The sequence below is a fragment of the Aotus nancymaae genome, unplaced genomic scaffold (assembly GCF_030222135.1).
Source record: "Aotus nancymaae isolate 86718 unplaced genomic scaffold, 86718_ANA_hifiasm-v0.15.2.pri h1tg000011l, whole genome shotgun sequence".
Taxonomy (NCBI): domain Eukaryota; kingdom Metazoa; phylum Chordata; class Mammalia; order Primates; family Aotidae; genus Aotus; species Aotus nancymaae.
Genome location: NW_026988422.1, coordinates 30,478,233 through 30,498,346, shown reverse-complemented (window position 1 = coordinate 30,498,346; position 20,114 = coordinate 30,478,233). Strand labels below are relative to the sequence as shown.

The following is a 20,114-nucleotide window of genomic DNA, read 5'->3' as shown; positions in this document are numbered from 1 at the left end:
ATTTTGACATCTTACAGTATTTAGCAGGGACAAGTATGAAATTTGCTTGATTAATAAATACAAATCAAAATGTGTGCTGGCAATTCTTAAGACAGTTCTAATAGTACTTTACCAGTAATTTTAAAGGTAGCTTATTTATTGAAGATTTTACTTATTACATAAACTTTAAAACGCATTTGACTAGTCTTTTCTTTTTTAGTGTCCGATTTAAATGCTTTTATTTTTCTTTAAGCCAATTACTTAGAGCTCCTTTATATATTTTTGGTAGTGAAACATTTTGTATGCAACACCTAAATACATATAAAGAGGTATTAGGCATGCCGATTAAAGTACATTTTATAGATTTATAAAGACCACCCCCTTTTTCTTTTTTTTCCTATTTTAGACTTTCAAATTATTGATAACCAGTTTTATAACCCTAGGCAGTTGTCAGCTAAATAGCCTTAAATTTGCACATTAAAAGAAACAACTCAGGTGAAAATCAAATAGCAAAATTTACATCATGAGGTACAGAGAGAAAAAGTCTGGTGGTGCTAGAGGAAGACGCTTTTATTTTTCTTTGAGCCAAATTAAACATAAAATTAAACTACACTCTGTCTTAAAAACCCAAGAGTAGCCTCTTTTGCAATAACTGTTTTTATCCCCCCCAAAAAACCAATCAGGTGAAAACAGTATTCAGATAACTGCGAAGAAAAAGAAAAAAAAAACTTTTGTTAAAAAAAAAAGACATGATCTTAGGAGAGAAAAACAACAACGAAAAACCAAAAACATGAAGGCCTTTCAAATAAAAACATGCACACATGCACACATGCACACATACACGCATCTTGGGGGTGTTACCTTTTTAATTAAACTTTTAACCATGTAGCTCAATGGTTTAATTTATTTTCCTTTCACAATAAGGGCAACCTGGGCTCCTTGGAGAAATGGTTGATTTTAGAGCTAGGGCAAGGAAAGCACAAAATGAGTCTGGCACATTTCTTTTCTTTCTTTTTTTTTTTTTTTTGAGTTAGAGTTTCGATCTTGTTACCCAGGCTGGAGTGCAATGGCACTATCTCGGCTCACCACAACCTCCGCCTCCTGGGTTCAAGCAATTCTTGTGCCTCAGCCTCCGGAGTAGCTGGGACTACAGGTGTGTGCCACCATGCCCAGCTAATTTTTGTATTTTTAGTAGAGACGGGGTTTCACCATGTTGACCAGGATGGTCTCCATCTCTTGACCTTGTGATCCACCCGCCTCAGCCTCCCAAAGTGCTGAGATTATAGGTGTGAGCCACCGCACCCAGCTGAGTCTGGCACATTTCAAAAGACTTAGGAGTCAGCCAGATGTGGTGGCTCATACCTGTAATTCCAGCACATTGGATGAGAAGATCGCTGGAGGCCAGAAGTTTGAGACCCTGTCTCTCCAAAAACAAATAAATACATAAATTAGTACAGAGAGAAGGTGTGTGCCTGTAGTCCTAGCTGCTTGGAAGATTGAGGCTGGAGAATCACTTGAGCCCAGGAGTTCAAGGCTGCAATGAGCTATGACCACATTGCACTCTAGACTGGGTGACAGAGTGAGACCCTATCTCTTAACACACACACACACACACAGACACACACACACACACACACAAATGACAGAGGAGTCAACCTGAAAGTACTCTTCCATGGCCAAAGCTGGAATAATTTGAGCAACAAAATAAGTAGCATAGTATTGTTACAGGAAAGAGGTCTGGACCCAGACCCCAAGAGAGGGTTTGTGGATTTCAAGCAAGAAAGAATTCAGGGTGAGTCCACAGTACAAAGTAAGAGCACGTTTATTAACAAAGTAAAGGAATAAAAGAATGGCTACTCCATGGACAGAGCTGCTGATTGCTCATTTTATGGTCATTTATAGATAATATGCTCAACAAGGGGTAGATTATTCATGACTCCCCTTTTTAGACCATATAAAGTAACTTCCTAATGTTGCCATGGCATTTGTAAACTATCATCACACTGGGTGGGAGTGTAGCAGTGAGGATGACCAGAGGTCACTCTTGTCACCATTTTGGTTTTGGTGGGTTTTGGCCGGCTCCTTTACTGCAACCTATTTTATCAGCAAGATCTTTACGACCTGTATTTTGTGCTGACCTCCTATCTTGTCCTGTGACTTAGAATGCCTTAACCATCTGGGAATGCAATCCAGTAGGTTTCAGTCTCATTTTACCCAGCTCCTATTTAAGATGGAGTTGCTCTGGTTCACACACCTCTGACAATATTAGATTATAATCCAATGTATAAAACATGTAAAAATATCTAATATTAGATATAATCCAATGTGTAAAATGTACCTGTATCCATACTGATATAAACAAATGATTGACTAAATAACTAAATGGTGGAGTAGAAACAAATTTTACAGAAGACTTCGACTTCCAAATTTTAAATAATATATGTAGATACTTTTTCTTGCAGGAGGTAGTGCTTAAACACTTTAAAGGGTAGGCTGGATTTAGGAACTCTCTTCCAAAGAATAGATTATAGAAAGGGAAAAATAGTAACTTTACAGTGGAGAAACTTGGCAACCACTCTCTTACACACGTGCTCAAAATTAATATCACCAGTTTGATATATGGATATCAGGTACTGCCGATATGACATGATGAGAGGGCACTTTGCCTCTGTGGTATTCTTTTAAAAATATCCATGACTGGCCTGGCTCAGTACTCAAGCCTGTAATCCCAGCACTTTGGGAGGCCGAGGTGGGCGAATTAATTGAAGCCAGGAGTCTGAGACCAGTCTGGCCAATGTGGTGAAACCCTGTCTCTGTTAAAAATACAAAAATTAGCCAGGCATGGTGGTGTGTGCCTGTAATCCTAGCTACTAGGGAGGCTGAGGCAGGAAAATCCCCTGAACCCGGAAGGCGGAGGTTGCAGGAGCCAAGATGACACCACTGCACTCCAGCCTGGGCGACAGAGTGAGACTTTCTCAAAACACAAACAAACAAACAAACAAACACCCCTATGACTAAGTTGAATCATGATACCAGCATCAGACAAGCCCAAACTGAGGGACATTCTACGAAATACCTGACCTATTTTCCTTAAAACTGTCAAGGTCATGAAACACAATGAAAGATTGAGAAACCGTCACTGACCAGAGAATGCTAATAAGATATGACAAAGAAATGCAATGCGGCATACAAGATTGGATTGTAGAACAGAAAAAGGAGATTAGTGGGAAAATCTGAGATTTGAATAAAGTCTGGAGTTTAGTTAATAATGTGACAATATTGGTTTCTCAGTTTTGATAAATATCACATAGAAATGTAGGATGATAATATTAGGGAAAACTGAAACTGGGTGAAGGATATCCAGGAACTCTCTATACTATCTTTGCAACTTTTCTGTAAATCTAAAATTATTGCAAAATAAAAAACTTATTTTATAAAAAGATAATGAATAAGAGAATGGTAAAAACAGTTTTAAAGCAACAAATTGAACAACTTAGATAAAAATGGCCAAACTCCTTGAAAGACATAAACTACTAAAACACAGGCAAAATGAATAAACAACCCAAATATCTCTATATCTATTAAAGTAATTGAATTTGTAGCTAAAAATCTTCCCACAAAGAAAACTCTAGGCTCAGATGACTTCAGTGGTAAGTTCTACCAAACATTTAAGAAAGAAATAATGCCAATTCTACACAAATACTACCCCAAAATCGAAGAGAAATGAATGAATAGTTCCCCAATGATTCTTAGAGGTCAGCATTATTCAGATACCAAAATCATACAAAGATGGTACAAGAAAACTAACGACCAATTCCTCTCATGAACATAAATGCAGCAAATAGAAATCCAACAATGTATAAAAAGGATAATATATCATTAACAAATTTATCTCATGAACACATAATTGGTTTAACACTCAAAAACAATCAGTGTGGTCAGGTGTGGTGGCGCATGCCTGTAATCCTAGCACTTTGGGAGGCCTAGGTGGGTAGATCACCTGAGGTCAGTAGTTCAAGACCAGCCTGGCCAACATGGTGAAACCCTGTCTCTACTAAAAATACAAAAAATTCACCAGGCATGGTGGCAGGTGCCTGTAACCCCAGCTACTCAGGAGGCTGAGGTAGGAGAGTCACTTGAACCCTGGAGGCGGAGGTTGCAGTGAGCCAAGATCACGCCATTGAACTCCAGCCTGGGCGACTAGGGCAAAACTCTGCCTCAAAAAAACAAAACAAAACAAAAACAATCAATGTAATTCACCATAGTGACACACTTAAAAAATAAAAATTATTATTATTATTTTATTTGAGACAGAGTCTCCCGCTGCCTCTCAGGCTGGAATGCAGTGATGCAATCTCGGCTCACTGCAACCTCTGCCTCCAGGGTTCAAGCATTTCTCCTGCCTCAGCCTTCCAAGTAGCTAGGACTACAGGCATGTGCCACCATGTCTGGCTAATTTTTTTGTATACTTTTAGTAGAGACAGGGTTTTGCCATGTTGGCCAGGCTGGTCTTGAACTCTTGACCTCAAGTGATCTGCCTGCTTCAGCCTCCCAAAGTGTTGGGATTACCGACATGAGCCACCGTATCCAGCCCACCCCGCAAAAATTATATTAACAGATACAGTAAAAGCATTTAACACAATCCAATATTCAACCCTGACTTTTAAAAAATCTCAGCAAATCAGAAATAGAAGGGAACATCCTTGAAAGTGCACTTAGGAGAAAACTGTAGCCAGCATTATACATAATGGTGAAATACTGAATGCTTTTTCCCTATGATCAAGACTACGACAAGGATGTCTGCCTTCACCACTTCTCTTTGCCATTATGCTGATGGATGGCCATTGCAATTAGGCAAGAAAAAAATAAACGTATACAAATTGGAAAGAAATAAGTAAAACTGTTTTTTTTTTTGAGTTCTGCTTAAGAAGTAAAACTTAAAAGTGTTTTTACTCACAGATAGCATGATTAGCTATATAGAAAATAAAATGGAATCTGCAAAAAAGCTCTATAACTAATAATGGAGTTTGACAAGTTTGTAGGATACAAGATCAATAATAAAAATCAATTGTATTTCTGACAATAAGCAATCAAAAATTTAAATTTTATTTTTTAATTTAATAGAGATGGAGTTTTGCTGCATTGCCTAGGCTGGTTCAAACTCCTGGCATCATGTGATTCTCCCACCTCAGCCTCCCAAAGTGCTGGGATTACAGGTGTGAGCCACCATGCCAAGCCAGAAATTTAAATGCTAAAAGACAATACTATTTTTAGTTTTTGTTTATTTTTCTAAAATTATTTACTTAATTATTTCTTTTTACAATTTTTTGAAATAATTTCTTTTTTCCAGTCTAGCAGGAAATTTCAGACAATATCATCTATGATAGTATCAGCAAATATGAAATTTTAGGGATAAATCTGACAAAATATGTGAAATACCTATACACTAAAAATTATAAAACATTACCGAGAGAAATTAAAGAAGACCTAAATAAATGAAGAGATATATTTTGTTTATGAGATGGAAGACTCAATATTGTTAAGAAGTCAATTATTCCCAATTTGATCTAGAGATTCAATGCATTTCCAATAAAAAATTCCACCAGGAGCCATGAGGTGGAAAGAAGTAGTATTGAGACAATTCACATTCTCCTGTCCCTCTAGGTATCAGCAAAGCACCACAGAGTGCTAAACTTCTACCACAACTCAGCAGCAAGAAGGTGGTGGGAGTTAGCGTTCAGCTTTCCCTGGAAAGGTGTCAGTGAGACCCCATGGGGAGCTAAACATTCACCATTTTTAGAAACTGTGTGCTACACATAAACAGGATGACTTCATGCCAAACGAAAAAAGAAAGAGAGAGAAGGAGTGAGGAAGGGAGGTAGAGAGTGAGGAAGAGAGATAGAGAGAAAATGATTCAGTCTCACAAAATAATACTCAAAATGTCCAGTATATAATCAAAAAGCACTCATCATACAAAAACCAGGAAAATCTCAATTTAAATGAAAAAAACCCCAACAATCAACAGGCACTAACACTTCAGTGTTACACAGATGTTGGCATTATCTAACAAGGATTTTAAGGGAGCTGCCATAAAAGTGCTTCAGTGAATTGGGTGTACCTATAGTCCGAGCTACTTGAGAGGCTAGGGCAGGAAGATGACTTGAGCCCAGGAGTTCAAGGCTGTATTATGCTATAATGCAATCCATGGGCCACATAGTGAGACTCCGTATCTTTTTTTAAAAAGCTTCAATAAACAATTACAAAAACATTGATAGAAATTTTTTAAAGTGGAAAGTCCCAGCAAAGAAATAGAAGATATAAAGAAAAACTAAGGCTGGGCATGGTGGTTCAAGCCTGTAATCCCAGCATTTTGGGAGGCCAAGGCAGGTGGGTCACTCGAGGTCAGGAGTCCGAGATTTTTAATATTCTATAACAAAATGTGCCAATGTATATATAACTCAGTGAACCAACATTTTTCAAATGACCAGTTTGGTCTAAATGTATGATGTTACAAAATCCTGCATGGGCAAAAGATACGTTTAAAATGCAAGACAGACCAAAGAATTTTAATATGACAGGCTATAAAAAGTTCATTGATATGGTTTTCAGATCCCACTTTGCAATTAACTTTTAACAAACTCAGATTTCCGGAATTTTAATGTAGTATCAAAGAGAAATGTTCACAACTATCTGAAAAGGCTATTTAAATACGATTTTCTTCCCCTACATATTTGAGTGAATCCAAATCTTCTTCACACACTCCAACCAAAACAGCATACTGCAAAAATTAATGCTGAAGCAAATATGGGACTCCACCAGCTTTCTATTAAGCTACATAGTAAGAGATTACAAAAATGTTAAAACGATGACACTCCGCTCACTAAATTGTTCTTGTTTTGGAAAATATATTTTCCATAGGTTATTTATATTAACATTTAATGGGTTCATTATTGTTTTCAAATGAATTAATAAATGTTAAAATATTCTCACTTTTAATTACTAATTTGGTAAATATTGGTAGATACAATTTACATAAACAAAAGCTCTTTGAAGGGTCTTCAATAATTTTTAAAATGTAAAGAAAGCCTGAGACCAAAAAGTTTGAGAACTACTACTCTAAGTGGATTCCTCAGGAAAAGCTCATTTGCATGCTTTTTTGCTAGTGGTCTTTATATCTGAACACAATATAAGGGGATATAAATTTCTTGGATCATAGTTTCTTTCTGTGAAAATCTGGAAAATACTGTTTCATTGTTATCTAGCATAGAATGCTTCTGTGGAGAAATCTGGTGCCAATCTTATTTTCCCTCTCTCTCTCTCTTTTTTTGTTTGTTAGTTTGAGGCAGTGTCTTGCTCCCTCAACCAGGCTGGAGTGCAGCATGAACACGGCTCATGGCAGCCTCCATGCTTCAGCCTCTCTAATAGCTGAGACTACAGGCACCCGCCACCACACCCGGCTACTTTTTTTTTTTTTTTCTTAAGACGAAGTCTCTCTCTGTTACCCAGGCTGGAGTGCACTGGCCGGATCTTGGCTCACTGCAACCTCCACCTCCTGGGTTCAAGCGATTCTCCTGCCTCAGTCTCTCGAGTAGCTGGGACTACAGGCGCCTACCACCACGCCCGGCTAATTTTTGTATTTTTAGTAGAGACGGGGTTTCACTGTGTTGGCTAGGCTGGTCTCAAACTCCTGACCTCGGGTAATCCACCCGCCTGAGCCTCCCAAAGTGCTGGGATTACAGGCGAGAGCCACGGCGCCTGGCCTTATGACCACATTTTATAACGCGTTCTCATCGTTTATTGGAACGTTAATTAGGTTTTATTTTCACCTTTTTGTTTCCACAGTAACATGTATGGGATTATTTTATAGTGTTTATTTGTCCTCAATCTTCTAAGTGAGGTGAATTTTCCTGGGCTGCTAGGAAAAAGCTCCTACACCCTTCTCCCGCCACCGCGAGCCGCTCCTCGCCCAGCGAACGCCTCTGCGGGCCCCGCCCACGCCACGGAGCCACGCCCACTCTTTCAGCGCACCGCCAGGCACCGCCCACATCGCACACACCGCCTCCGCTGCGCCCAGCCTCTTGCGGGTGCCAGGCCAGCTGTTTATTTTCCCGCCATTTCCAGCTTTTCGTGAGGAGAACCGGATGATTTCCTGAGATCTGAGGCCTTCTGGAATCACAGCGGCCAAGCGGGTAGGGAGTGTAGCCAGAAAAAGAACTGGGAAATTTGAGACAGCTGAGTCCCCATCACCTCTAAAAAGCAGGCGAGTTTTGCCCTCGGGGTCACCTTAGTCACCCTCTTAACTGCCTTTTTTATGTTGGGTTCATCCAGTCAACTCAGGGGATAACATAGTTGCTGCCCTTAAACAAACCAGAGCATAAAGAACGAGACTCACCTGCTGGTGAAAGTTAGTGTATCGTGAGCAAACAAATAGGACTCCGAAGCTCGTGGCATTGTGGGATGCGTTTGCGTTGAGCTGTTTATTCAGTAAAAATTTTTTATCGCAAATCTTGCCTTATGTGGCAAAATACGTTAAAGTGTGGTGCAAACTAGCCTTCATTTAACAGACATCTCCACAAACGACTAGAAAAAAAAATTGAAGGAAAAGACTAGTGTAGAAAAAAAATTACCTTCTGTTTCGATTATTTTCCCAATTTAATTTTAAGGTAAGCCAAACTAATGAAGATTATACTCTTAAATAGCATGTTTATTAAAGTAAACATATCATTTCTTTACATGTATGAACTACTTATAGCTCAGCTCTGTATTTTTTTTTTTTGAGATGGAGTTTCGCTCTTGTTGCCCAGACTGGAGTGCAGGGCACGATCTCGGCTCACCACTATCTCTACCTCCTGGGTTCAAGCGATTCTCCTGCCTCAGCCTCCCAAGTAGCTGGGATTACAGGCACATGCCACCACGCCCGGCTAATTTTGCATTTTTAGTAGAGATGGGGTTTCTCCATGTTGGTCCGGCTGGTTTCAAACTCCCGACCTCAGGTGATCCACCTGCCTCGGCCTCCCAAAGTGCTGGGATTACAGGCGTAAGCTACCGCACCTGGCCAGCTCTGTATTTTTGATATGTCAATTTCCTCATTTAAAAATCTTACGAAGTTTGTATCCCTCCGCTGTTACACGTGCACGCACACACACCCTATGAAAAGGCCAGATGCAGTGGCTGCTGCCTATAATCCCAGCATTTTGGGAGGCCGAGGTGGGAGGATCACTTGAGCCCATGAGTTCCACACCAGCCTGGATAACACACAGAGGCCCTGTCGCTACAAAAAAAAAAAAAAAAAAAAAAAAAAGCCAGGCGTGGTGGTGGGTTCCTGTAGTCCCAGCTACTCCAGAGGCTGAGGTGGCAGGATCGCTTGAGCCCAGGAGTTCCAGGCTGCAGCGAGCCCTGATCTGCCACTGTGCTCCAAGCCTGGAGACAGAGCCAGACATTGCCTCCTAATAATAATCCCACAAGAAAAGTATCTTACAAAGTCACATTTACTCAGGTATTTAACAAAGTATATTAAACTGGTATTGGTAGAAAATACAGGATATAGGGTTACCATGTCTAACACAAAAGCTATTTAATGTGGGAGCAAGAACTTTACATAGGGAATCAGGAGACCACTAACTAAAGATGGAACTTTGGACATGTCATTTAATTTCACTGAATATCAAGTACCTCTTTTGAAAAATGGTGGGACTGAACAAACCATTAAGTGACTTTTCAAGGCTCCTTTCAGGTCTATGATTCTGAGTTTCTGTAGAGTAGAAGGAAAGTATACAAGCTAAGACCATACTATCATCAGCCCTGTTTCCCTTAGATAAAATGTGTCCCAAGTGGCTAATATGTGATCTTCTCTATCTGGTTTACTACCTCTTCTTGGCTCCATTCTCACTATATCACAGGACATTGTTAAAATAGAAATGGATGGGTCATTTGTGTGTGTGTGTGTGTGTGTTTGTGTGTGTGTATTTTTTTTTTTTTTTTTTTTTGAGACGGAGTCTCGCTCTGTCACTCAGGCTGGAATGCAGTGGTGTGATCTTGGCTCAGTGCAACCTCCACCTCCTGGGTTTAAGATATTCTCCTGCCTCAGCCTTCCAAGTAGCTGGAATTACAGGAGTGTGCCACTACACTCAGCTGAGTTTTGTATTTTTAGTAGAGACAGGGTTTTACCATGTTGGCCAGGTTGGTCTTGAACTCTTGACTTCAGGTGATCCGCCCGCCTCAGCCTCCCAAAGTGCTGGGATTACAGACGTAAGCCACCGTGACTGGCCAGGATTGTATTTTCTAATTAAAAATTGGCACATGTGTTAATTCAGGAAACCTGGGGGGACAAAAAGGCAAAACACACATACACACAAATACTCATAATCTTACCACTCAAAAAAAAAAGTCTCACCACTGTCTGTCCTTTACTTTTCCGAATGTGTGTGTATATGTATATATACATATAGATATATACATATATACACATATATGTATATGTATGCATACATATACACACACATTTATATATAAAATGTTATAACAGTCTGCTGTTATGAAAAGGCAGTTGGCTTTTTTTCCACTTTATAGGTACACGTATTTCCTTACAACCAGTTGGAATACCCACAATGATATGTCCACATCCCAAAAAGCTATCAGAAGCTAAGCAAGCATGGCTACATAGATTTTGGAACAGCTATACTTACGTTATACCCTAGGTTATTCTTACTCTTCTCTTTATCTGCTCCAGAATGGATTGGTTTCACTGCAACCAGTGCTTCCGAAAAGATGGAGCCCATTTCTTCGTCACCAGCTGCGGCCATATATTCTGTAAAAAGTGTGTGACTCTGGGTGAGTGACTTAACTATTTTCAGATTCAAGGAAAAATGTTTTCATGTAAGGATGAGCCATTTCTATGTATGACTTAGAATAAAAATCACTTATTAGGTCAATGGTGATATAGATACTATAGGAAACTGTCAATTTTAGAAATTGAAGGAATCCATTAATAAAGAATGGTGCTAAATTATTTAGCAAATGATTTAGCAAATCTATTACTTGAGGACCAAAATGTACTCATTAGTATTTTGACGTCTGGCAGGGAAAGCCACAAGGCATCAGACTCTTCAGGGAAAAGAGAATAAGTATAATGGATAGGAATAGAGGAAAGTTTGGCTGATAGAAGAGCCATTTCTTTTCTTTTTTTTCTTTTGGAGATGGAGTCTTGCTCTGTCGCCAGGCTGGAGTGCAGTGGCGCAATCTCGGCTCACTACAACCTCTGCCTCCTGAGTGCAAGCGATTCTCCTGGCTCAGCCTCCTGCTAATAGTGGGATTACAGGTGCGCCCCACCATACTCGGCTAATTTTTGTATTTTTAGTAGAGACGGAGTTTCACCATGTTGGCCAGGCTGGTCTCAAACTACTGACCCCATGATCCGCCCACCTCAGTCTCCCAAAGTACTGGGGTTACAGGGGTGAGCCACTGTACCCAGCCTAGAAGAGCCATTTCTAAAGGGGAAGTGGTCTAGTCTGTGACATCAATTTTATTTGAAATGATTATATCTTTGCAGCTTAAAAAGCAGTTTCATATGTGCCATTTTATGTAATCCTCACCACAAGTCCAGGTGGTAATTATTAGTAAAACCATTTTGCAAAGGAAGAGACTGGCTCAGAGAGGATAACTGATTTGAGCAAGTTCTCATTGCTATTAAGTCTTAGAAAGGAGACTTAAATTTAAGTTTTGTTTGTTTGTTTTAATGCTGCAATACTTACAAGGTATGTAAATCCCCAGAAGAGGGACTTGGGGTAGGGTGCTTTGATCATGGAAGAGTGATCACAGAAAGAGTGATGCTTAAATAGGATTTTGAATGATAAACTGGAGTTTGCCAAGTGGATAAAGCAGGGAAGATTTATTCTAGTTTAAGAGAACAGCATGTTCAAAGACATATTACATCATTAAACCATATTGCAGGGAACTACACATAGTTGGGATTGGTACAGTATAAACAGTAAGGTAAGAAGTGGTGAGATGAGGCTAGAGAAGTAGGCAGTGTCCAGATGATGGAAAGCTCTATACACTGGGCTAAAGAGCCTGAAATTCATCCTGCAGGTGATGGAGACCTGTGGAATTTTTTGTTTTGTTTTGTTTTTGAGACAGTCTCACTTCATTGCCCAGGCTGCAATACAGTGGCACAATCTTCGCTCACTGCAACCTCTGCTTCCCAAGTTCAAGCAATTCTCGTGTCTCAGCCACTTGAGTAGCTGGGATGATAGGCGTGCACCCCCATGCCTGGCTAACTTTTGTATTTTTAGTAGAGAGGGTTTCACCACATTGGCCAGACTGATCTTGAACTTCTGGCCTCAAGTGGTCCACCTGCCTCAGTCTTCCAAAGTGCTGGGATTACAGATGTGAGCCATTTTTTTTTTTTTTAAGAGAAGAATGATTTGCACTTGCTAGCTCACTCTGGCAACAATATGGACTGCGAAAAACCTTTAGTCCCCAGATAAATAACAGTCAAGTTAAGTAGCCTCTGGGGAAGCTTTTTTTCTCTGTGCAAATCTCATGACCTTTTAAAGTTGTCTGCTAAAGTAAAAAGCTGTTTACTATGGTAACAGCAGCTCACTTTGGAGTGGTTTGTCAATGTGAAGCATATGCCATGTGATGTTTTCTCCTGACATGGCATTTGTCTTAATCAATAACCAGTCCCACTACTAAAATTTCACTTTACTGTGAAAGATTAGGAATCTCAGTTTTTGCTTCTTTCAGATTGAGTTAATTGGGGAATGAGAGTAGCAGAGCTTCAAAGCAAGATTAACAAATATTAGCAAAGTAATGACAAGACAGGGATAACTGGGGAGTTTCTTACAGTACTCAATGTGTGCCTGCTGTCAGGTCAATGGAATAAAAAAGAGTAACTTGAAATTAAGGTCATTGGTATCTTGTACTCTTCCCTACTCTTGAAAATGTACTCCAGTACTTTTGTTTAGAATTGTCCCTTCTGTCCCACAGAAGAAAATTGGGAATTTACAAAAAGATGGGGTGGGGGGTGCTGGGATGGTAGCTCACGCTTATAAACGCAGCACTTCAGGGGGGCCAAGGAGGTTACTTGAGCCCAGGAGTTCACGACCAGCTTGGGCAACATAGGGAGACCCCCATCTCTAAAGATAATAACAAAATAAAAGTTAACTGAAGTGATGGTGTGCGCCTGTGGTCTCAGCTAGTTGGGAGGCTGAAGCAGGAGGATCACTTGAGCCCAGGAGGCTGAGGTTGCAGTGAGCAGTAATTGTGCCACTGCATTCCAGCCTGGGTGACAGAGCAAGACCCTGTCTCAAAATAAATGTAAAATAAAATTTTAAAAGATAGAGAGATGGGTAGAGGTACAGTGTGAAAGCCCTTCTTGTAGCTCAACATACTAGTTTGGAAACACTTGTTTAGAGAACAGAGCTTAAGTTGATGTCCTTTTATAGCACAATGATATTCTAAATTCAGTAAGAACCCTTTTTTTCTTCTCTTGCTAGCATACTAGATTGTTGCCATGTACTTTGAGTCTTTAAATCTTACCTCATGCTCATAAGAATCCAACATTTTTTCCCCTTTTCCTCCCAGAAAAATGTGCTGTTTGCGGAACTGCCTGCAAGCATCTGGCTCTTTCTGATAATGTAAGTTTTTCTCCCCTGCCACAAACCATCTCATTCAATTTCTGGCCTGTAGGAAGTATACACAAAGTATAGATGATGAATTCTTTTAAAAAGAAAGAAAAGAAGACTGGGCGCGGTGGCTTATGCTTGTAATCCTAGCACTTTGGGAGGCTGAGGCAGGGGGATTGCCTGAGCTCAGGAGTTTGAGACCACCCTGGGCAACGTGGTCAAACCCCGTCTCTACTAAAATACAAAAAATTAGCCAGGCATGGTGGTCCAGGCCTGTAATTCCAGCCACTTGGGAGGCTGAGGCACGGGCATCACTTGAGCCCAGGAGGTAGAAGTTGCAGTGAGCCCAGATTGCACTGTTGTACCAGAGCGAGCATAGAAAATTAACACTAAGACAAAAGTATGCTAAATTGCAGGGTCTTTATTGCTGGCGGCCACGGAGGACTTACATCTCTCCAACCCGTGGCCCCGAAAGGAGGGTGTCAAGACCTTTTATGCCTATAAACCACCTCCTGGGCAGTGGTGGGGGCGAGGGGCTTCGGACATTCCGAGGGCCAGTGGACTTTGGTCATTCTGTAAACCACCTCCTGGATGAGGGTGAGGGTGAGGGGCTTCAGACATTCCAATTGTTACTTAAGTGGTTCACAGAAGTTAAGATAAGCCTTCATTTACACATTGCCTGGGTAGGGTGGAAATTACAGACCTTAGTTACTTATTACAAGTCGCGGGGACCAAGATGGCGTGGGTTTGGACTGCTTGCCTGTCACCTTAGGGTTACAGAGAGCAGTTTAAACAGAGAGCCGAGGTATGGATGAGGTAATGCAGTTTTATGAGGCTTTTACCATGTCACGTTCCCCCTTGTTTTATTTACAGGAGCTGAAGTATAGTTAAGGTATGCAGTTTTATGAGGCTTTTACCATGTCACAGCACCACTGTGCTGCTCCAGCTTGGGCTACAGAGTAAGACAGACAAACAGATGGAAAGAAGGAAGAAAGGAAGGAAGGAAGGAAAGAAAGAGAAAGGAGAGAAAGAGAAAGAAAGAAGAGAGAGAAAAAAGAAAGAAAGAGAGAGAAGGAAGGAAGGAAGGAAAGGGAGAGAGAGGAGAGAGACAGAGAAAGAAAAGAGAATAAAAGAAAAGAAACAAACTTGCAGATAGCAGTTTGTAAAAAGAGTATGAACAGGCCAGCTGCGGAGGCTCACACCTGTAATCCCAGCACTTTGGGAGGCCGAGGTGGGCGGATCATGAGGTCAGCAGTTGAGACAAGCCTGGCCAACACAGTGAAACCCCGCCTTACTAAAAATACAAAAATTAGTTGGGCATGGTGGCAGGCACCTGTAATCCCAGCTACTTGGGAGGCTGAGGCAAAAGAATAACTTTAACCCAGGAGGCAGAGGTTGCAGTGAGTCGAGATTGGGTCACTGCACTCCAGCCTGGGCAACAGAGCTAGACTCTATCAAAAAAATAAAAAAAGTATAAACAACAGGTAGAAGCATTATTTGTAACCACTGTTACAGAACCACAAGATAAGGAGAATTGGACATGTAATCTACATTGTGATTTCCCTTTTAAACACAGTGGAAATAATACCAGGTACATTAGAAAAGGTGGTACATCCTTTGTCATATTCGTCAGTATTTTTATTCCATTGTGTTTCTCTCTTCCTAGCTGAAGCCTCAGGAGAAGATGTTTTTCAAAAGTCCTGTGGAGACAGCTTTGCAGTATTTTAGTCACATCTCTCAGGTATGAGAAACAAAAGCAAAGAAAATCTGATTCTCCAGGGAAATTGTAATTGCATCTTATTCCTTTATCAAAGGTTTTCTTCACTGAGCACGGTGGCTCACACCCGTAATTCCATCACTTTAGGAGGCCCAGGTGGGCTGAACATCTGAGGTCAGGAATTCGAGACTAGTCTGACCAACATGGTGAAATCCCGTCTCTACTGAAAATACAGAATTAGCCGGGCATGGTGGCACATGCCTGTAATCCTAGCTACTTGGGAGGCTGAGGTAGGCCTCCCAGGAGGCGGAGGTTGCAGTGAGCCAAGATTGCACCATTGCACTCCAGCCTGGGCAGTAAGAGCAAAACTCTTCATCTCAAAAAAAAAAAAAAAAAAAAGGGTTTCTTTAAACTGCATTTATACACAGTGGAGGGAGGGAGATGACTGCTCTCTTTGCTTTCTTCCTTGATACAAATTTCAATCAGTTAACTTTTTACTGACCCAGAATCTGTGATAGGCTGTAAAAGCCACTATGTAGCTAACATCTTGCCTTGTATTTCCTAGTTGTATTAATTAATTTCTAAGACTAAAGATTGTTCTAGGGAGCTTTTTTTTTTTTTTTTTTTTTTTGAGATGGAGTTTTGCTCCTGTTGCCCAGTCTGGAATGCAGTGGCGCCATCTCGGCTTACCATAACCTCTGCCTCCCGGGTTCAAGCGATTCTCCTGCCTCAGCCTCCTGAGTAACTGAGATTACAGGCATGCGCTACCATGCCTGGTTATCTAGGGAGCTTTATCATCTTTCTCAGCAGATAGATGCATCTTCTAAAAATTGCTTTGAGTATATAGGCCTGACCCTGCAAACAATGGGTTTGATGGTTTAACTCTCAACCATTACCTTATAGCACTAAGTTCATGAGAGTATTTCTTGTTTCCCATTCTCACTTTTCAATAACCCTATTTAGTAATACTTAGCTCTTCATTTAGTGCTTGTAACTGGTTGCCTGAATTTTAGGAAATATTTGTCTTTTCTTGATGCATGATAGGTTGGCATACAATTGACCTGGTTAGGCGCAATAGGAATGTAGAAGGCAGAGAGAAGGCAGGACAACCATTTGAGAGAGTTCTCAAGTTGTAAAAACTTTGTTTTTTTCTTTCTGCTCCCCAGTTCTCTTAGAGTATTTTATAGCCTCATAGAATTCCTACCTTGGCATATTTCTTGAACTTTTATCACTGTTCCCTTTCTATACTCTTACTTCTTATTCTTTTGAAAGTGCCCCTTTACAAAACCTGAAGATGATCCTTAGTCATTTTCTGGTTGAAGATTTAATTTTTCTTCAATGTCCTGACTCTCAGTCTTCACATAGAGATAGAATAAGGGGAATTAAGGCTTGGTGCCTGCTGCCTTTAGCTGCTTGGTTGAGCCATCATATTTGACATATACTATATTTAACATTATAAGGAGACTAAAATCCAGCTGAGACTCAAGGAGAAATGTAAACAAGGTCATAGAACAAGAGAAAGAGCAGACCTTTGGTTAATAAATAAACCTGGGCTTAGTTAATGATCAGTAGGGAAATCATATGTAGTCTGAATCCTAACCTGCCTGATCATGGGACCAATTACACATGGTCAAATAATCAAGATAAAATAAATGGAAAGGGTTAGTTAATCATCACTTTAGTGAAGGGCCAGTTTGGTGAAGTCAGCAAAGTCTGAAAATGTGTTTTCCTCATTTGTGTAGCTGAATAACTGATCCAATACCTAGATTGTATCATTCAGGATTCTGCTTGAAACGTTCTTCTCAGTCAGTCCTTTAGTGACTCTCATATTTCAAATAGTAGCCCCAACATTTTCTACTCCTTACCATGCTTTTTTTTCATCATAGCTCTTTTCTCTAACATTATGTTATGTATTTGTTGTCTGAATCCTGCACTAGAATGTAAGCTCCATGAAGACAGAATTGGTTCGTTTTGTTTATTGTTCTCTTTTAATAGTCCTTAATAAGTAGTGGACATTCAAAATGTTGTCGTTGAATGAATGAATGAAATGTTGCTCTAAATATTGATTTATGTTTTTACAATCTCCAATCTCTACAATGATTTAAGGCCATTTTAAATCTGCTGTACTCTGTGCTAATAGTTGATCAAGCTGCCTGTGTTGAATTCTTTACTCACCTCAAGATAATCTTTCTAAGGGATTGGAGGACCGCATATAGATCTGTTAGTTTTCTTTCTTTTATTTTGGGTGGGGGCAGATGGAGTCTCACTCTTGTCGCCCAGGCTGGAGTGCAGTGGGGTGATCTCAGCTCACTGCAACGTCTACCTCCTAGGTTCAAGTGGTTCTCCTACCTCAGCCTCCTGAGTAGTTGGGACTACAGGCGTGAGCCACCACGCCTAGCTAATTTTGTATTTTTAGTAGAGATGAGATTTCACCATGTTGACCAGGCTGGTTTCGAACTCCTGACCTCAGGTGATCCGCCCGCCTCCCAAAGTACTGGGATTACAGGCGTGAGCCACCATGCCTGGCCTGTAAGTTTTCATCTATTCCTGGATCATATGCCCTAGACCCTTAACCACAACTAGCCACCTTTCAAGTCCATGCCAGTAATTGTTCCTTCTTTGATAAAAGCCTTCCCTGATTCCTGTAGGCAGAGTCTTGCTCTGTCCTTTGTCCTCCTACCCCACATTGCTCTTAACTCTGCAAAATACTTAACTCTGAAAAAGTGTTTTGTTTAATTAATTTATTTATTTATTAATTTTTGAGACAGGGTTTCGCTCTTGTTTCCCAGGCTGAGTGCAATGGTGCAATCTTGGCTCACTACAACCTCCACCTTCTGGGTTCAAGCAATTCGCCTGCCTCAGCCTCCTGAGTAGCTGGGATTATAGGCGCACCACCACACCTGGCTAATTTTTTGTATTTTTAGTAGAGATGGAGTTTCACCATATTGCCCAGACTGGTCTTGAACTCCTGACCTCAGGTGATCCACCCACCTCAGCCTCCCAAAGTGCTGGGATTACAGAAGTGAGCCACCATGCCCGGCCAAGTGTTTTATTTTAATTTAATTTTTCTTATTTCTCTTTCTCTTACTGAACTTATTTCTGTTATTTCTTATTTCTCTTTCTCTCACTGAAGTTTCTCAAAGGCAAGTATCATCTTCATGTCATCCAATGTTTACCTAGGTACTTGGCACAAATTGGGTGCATAAGAAATGTTTGCTAAATGAACTAATACGCATTAAGGCTTTTTTTTTTTTTTTTTTTTTTTTTTTTTGTGTGGAGTCTTGCTCTTGTCGCCCAGGCTGGAGTGCAATGGCACAATCTCAGCTCACTGCAACCTCCGCCTCCTGAGTTCAAGCAATTCTCCTGCCTCAGCCTCCCAAGTAGCTGGGATTACAGATGTGTACCACCATGCCCGGCTAATTTTTTGTATTTCTAGTAGAGACAGGGTTTCGCCATGTTGGCCAGGCTGGTCTCAAACTCCTGACCTCATGATCCGCCTGCCTCAGTCTCCCAAAGTGCTAGGATTACAGGCATGAGCCTGTAAGCGGGGAGAATATTCAAGGCAAGATCAGAGAGGAAGACTTGATCATATAGGTACTTATAGGCCACAAGAAGGTGTTTATATTTCTAAGAGCAGTGGGACACTGTTGAAGGGTTTTACACAAGGAAATGGCATCTGTTATATGATTTTAAAAAAGAATCTGGCTGCTGAGTAGAGAATGAACAATAGGAGAGATTAAGATAGAAGCAGAGAAACCAGTTAGGAAGCCACAGGAGAAATCTAAGCAAGATTGCTTGGGCTAAAGCGGTGGAAATAGAAATGGAGAAGAGGGCCAGGCATGGTGGCTCACGCCTGTAATCCTAGCACCTTGGGAGGCGAAGGTGGGTGGATCACCTGAGGTCAGGAGTTCGAAACCCACCTGGCCAACATAGTGAAACCCCATCTCTACTAAAAATACAAAAATTAGCCGGGCACGGTGGTGGGCACCTGTAATCCCAACTACTTGGGAGGCTGAAGAAGGAGAATTGCTTGAACCCAGAAAGTGGAGTTTACAGTGAGCCAAGATCAAGCCACTATACTCCAGCATGGGCGACAGAGTGAGACTCTGTCTCAAAAAAAAAATAAAATAAAATAATGGAGAAGAGTAGTTAATTCAGAGATATGAATTCCAGAAAGAATTTAGTAGAATTTGCTGACTTGGATATGGGAGATGAGCAAAAGAGGAAGCAAGGAAGCTGCCTGAGTTTTCTTCTTGAACAGCTGAGTGAGATGATCCTATCCTTTATCAAGACTGAGAAGACTGTTTTGAGGGAAAATATTATTTTGGACATATTAAGTTTTAGATGTTTGTCAGAAATCTAGATGGATGGCCAGGCACGGTGGCTCATGCCTGTAATTCCAGCACTTTGGGAGGCTGAGGCGGGTGGATCACCTGAGGTCAGGAGTTCCATACCAGCCTGGCCAACATGGTGAAACCCCATCTCTACTAAAAATACAAAAATTAGCCGGGCATGTGGCACATGCCTGTAGTCCCAGCTATTCAGGAGGCTGAGGCAGGAGAATCGCTTGAACCCCGGTGTCAGAGGTTGCAGTGAGCCAAGATCACATGATTGTACTCCAGCCTGGGCAACAGAGTGAGATTCCTTCTCAAAAAAAAAAAAAAAAAAAAAAGAAAAGAAATTAAAGAAAAAAGAAATCCAGGTGGAGAAGTCATGAGGGAAGATAGATTTACCTTTCTGGAGCCCATGGCATAGCTCAAGACTGGATATGATCAAGATATACGTGTAGAATT

The 20,114-nt window shown here is 40.8% G+C and overlaps 1 protein-coding gene across 11 annotated transcripts in view; it reads left to right on the top strand.

The window, feature by feature from the left end:
• RNF212B (ring finger protein 212B) overlaps positions 1 to 20,114 on the top strand; it is a 68,483-nt gene that overhangs the window by 10,793 nt on the left and 37,576 nt on the right. For 7 of the 11 annotated variants that reach the window (XM_012467045.3, XM_012466990.3, XM_012466995.3 and 4 more), the window contains exons 1-4: positions 8,084 to 8,168; positions 10,709 to 10,809; positions 13,564 to 13,616; positions 15,271 to 15,345. In XM_012467045.3, coding sequence (XP_012322468.2) covers positions 10,710 to 10,809; positions 13,564 to 13,616; positions 15,271 to 15,345 — 228 coding nt within the window. In that variant the 5' untranslated portion in view covers positions 8,084 to 8,168; position 10,709. Of the gene's footprint in view, positions 1 to 8,062; positions 8,240 to 10,708; positions 10,810 to 11,099; positions 11,297 to 13,563; positions 13,617 to 15,270; positions 15,346 to 20,114 lie in introns of those variants that run through there. The other 4 variants (XM_012466975.3, XM_012466980.2, XM_012466986.2 and 1 more) reach the window with 4 other exon arrangements.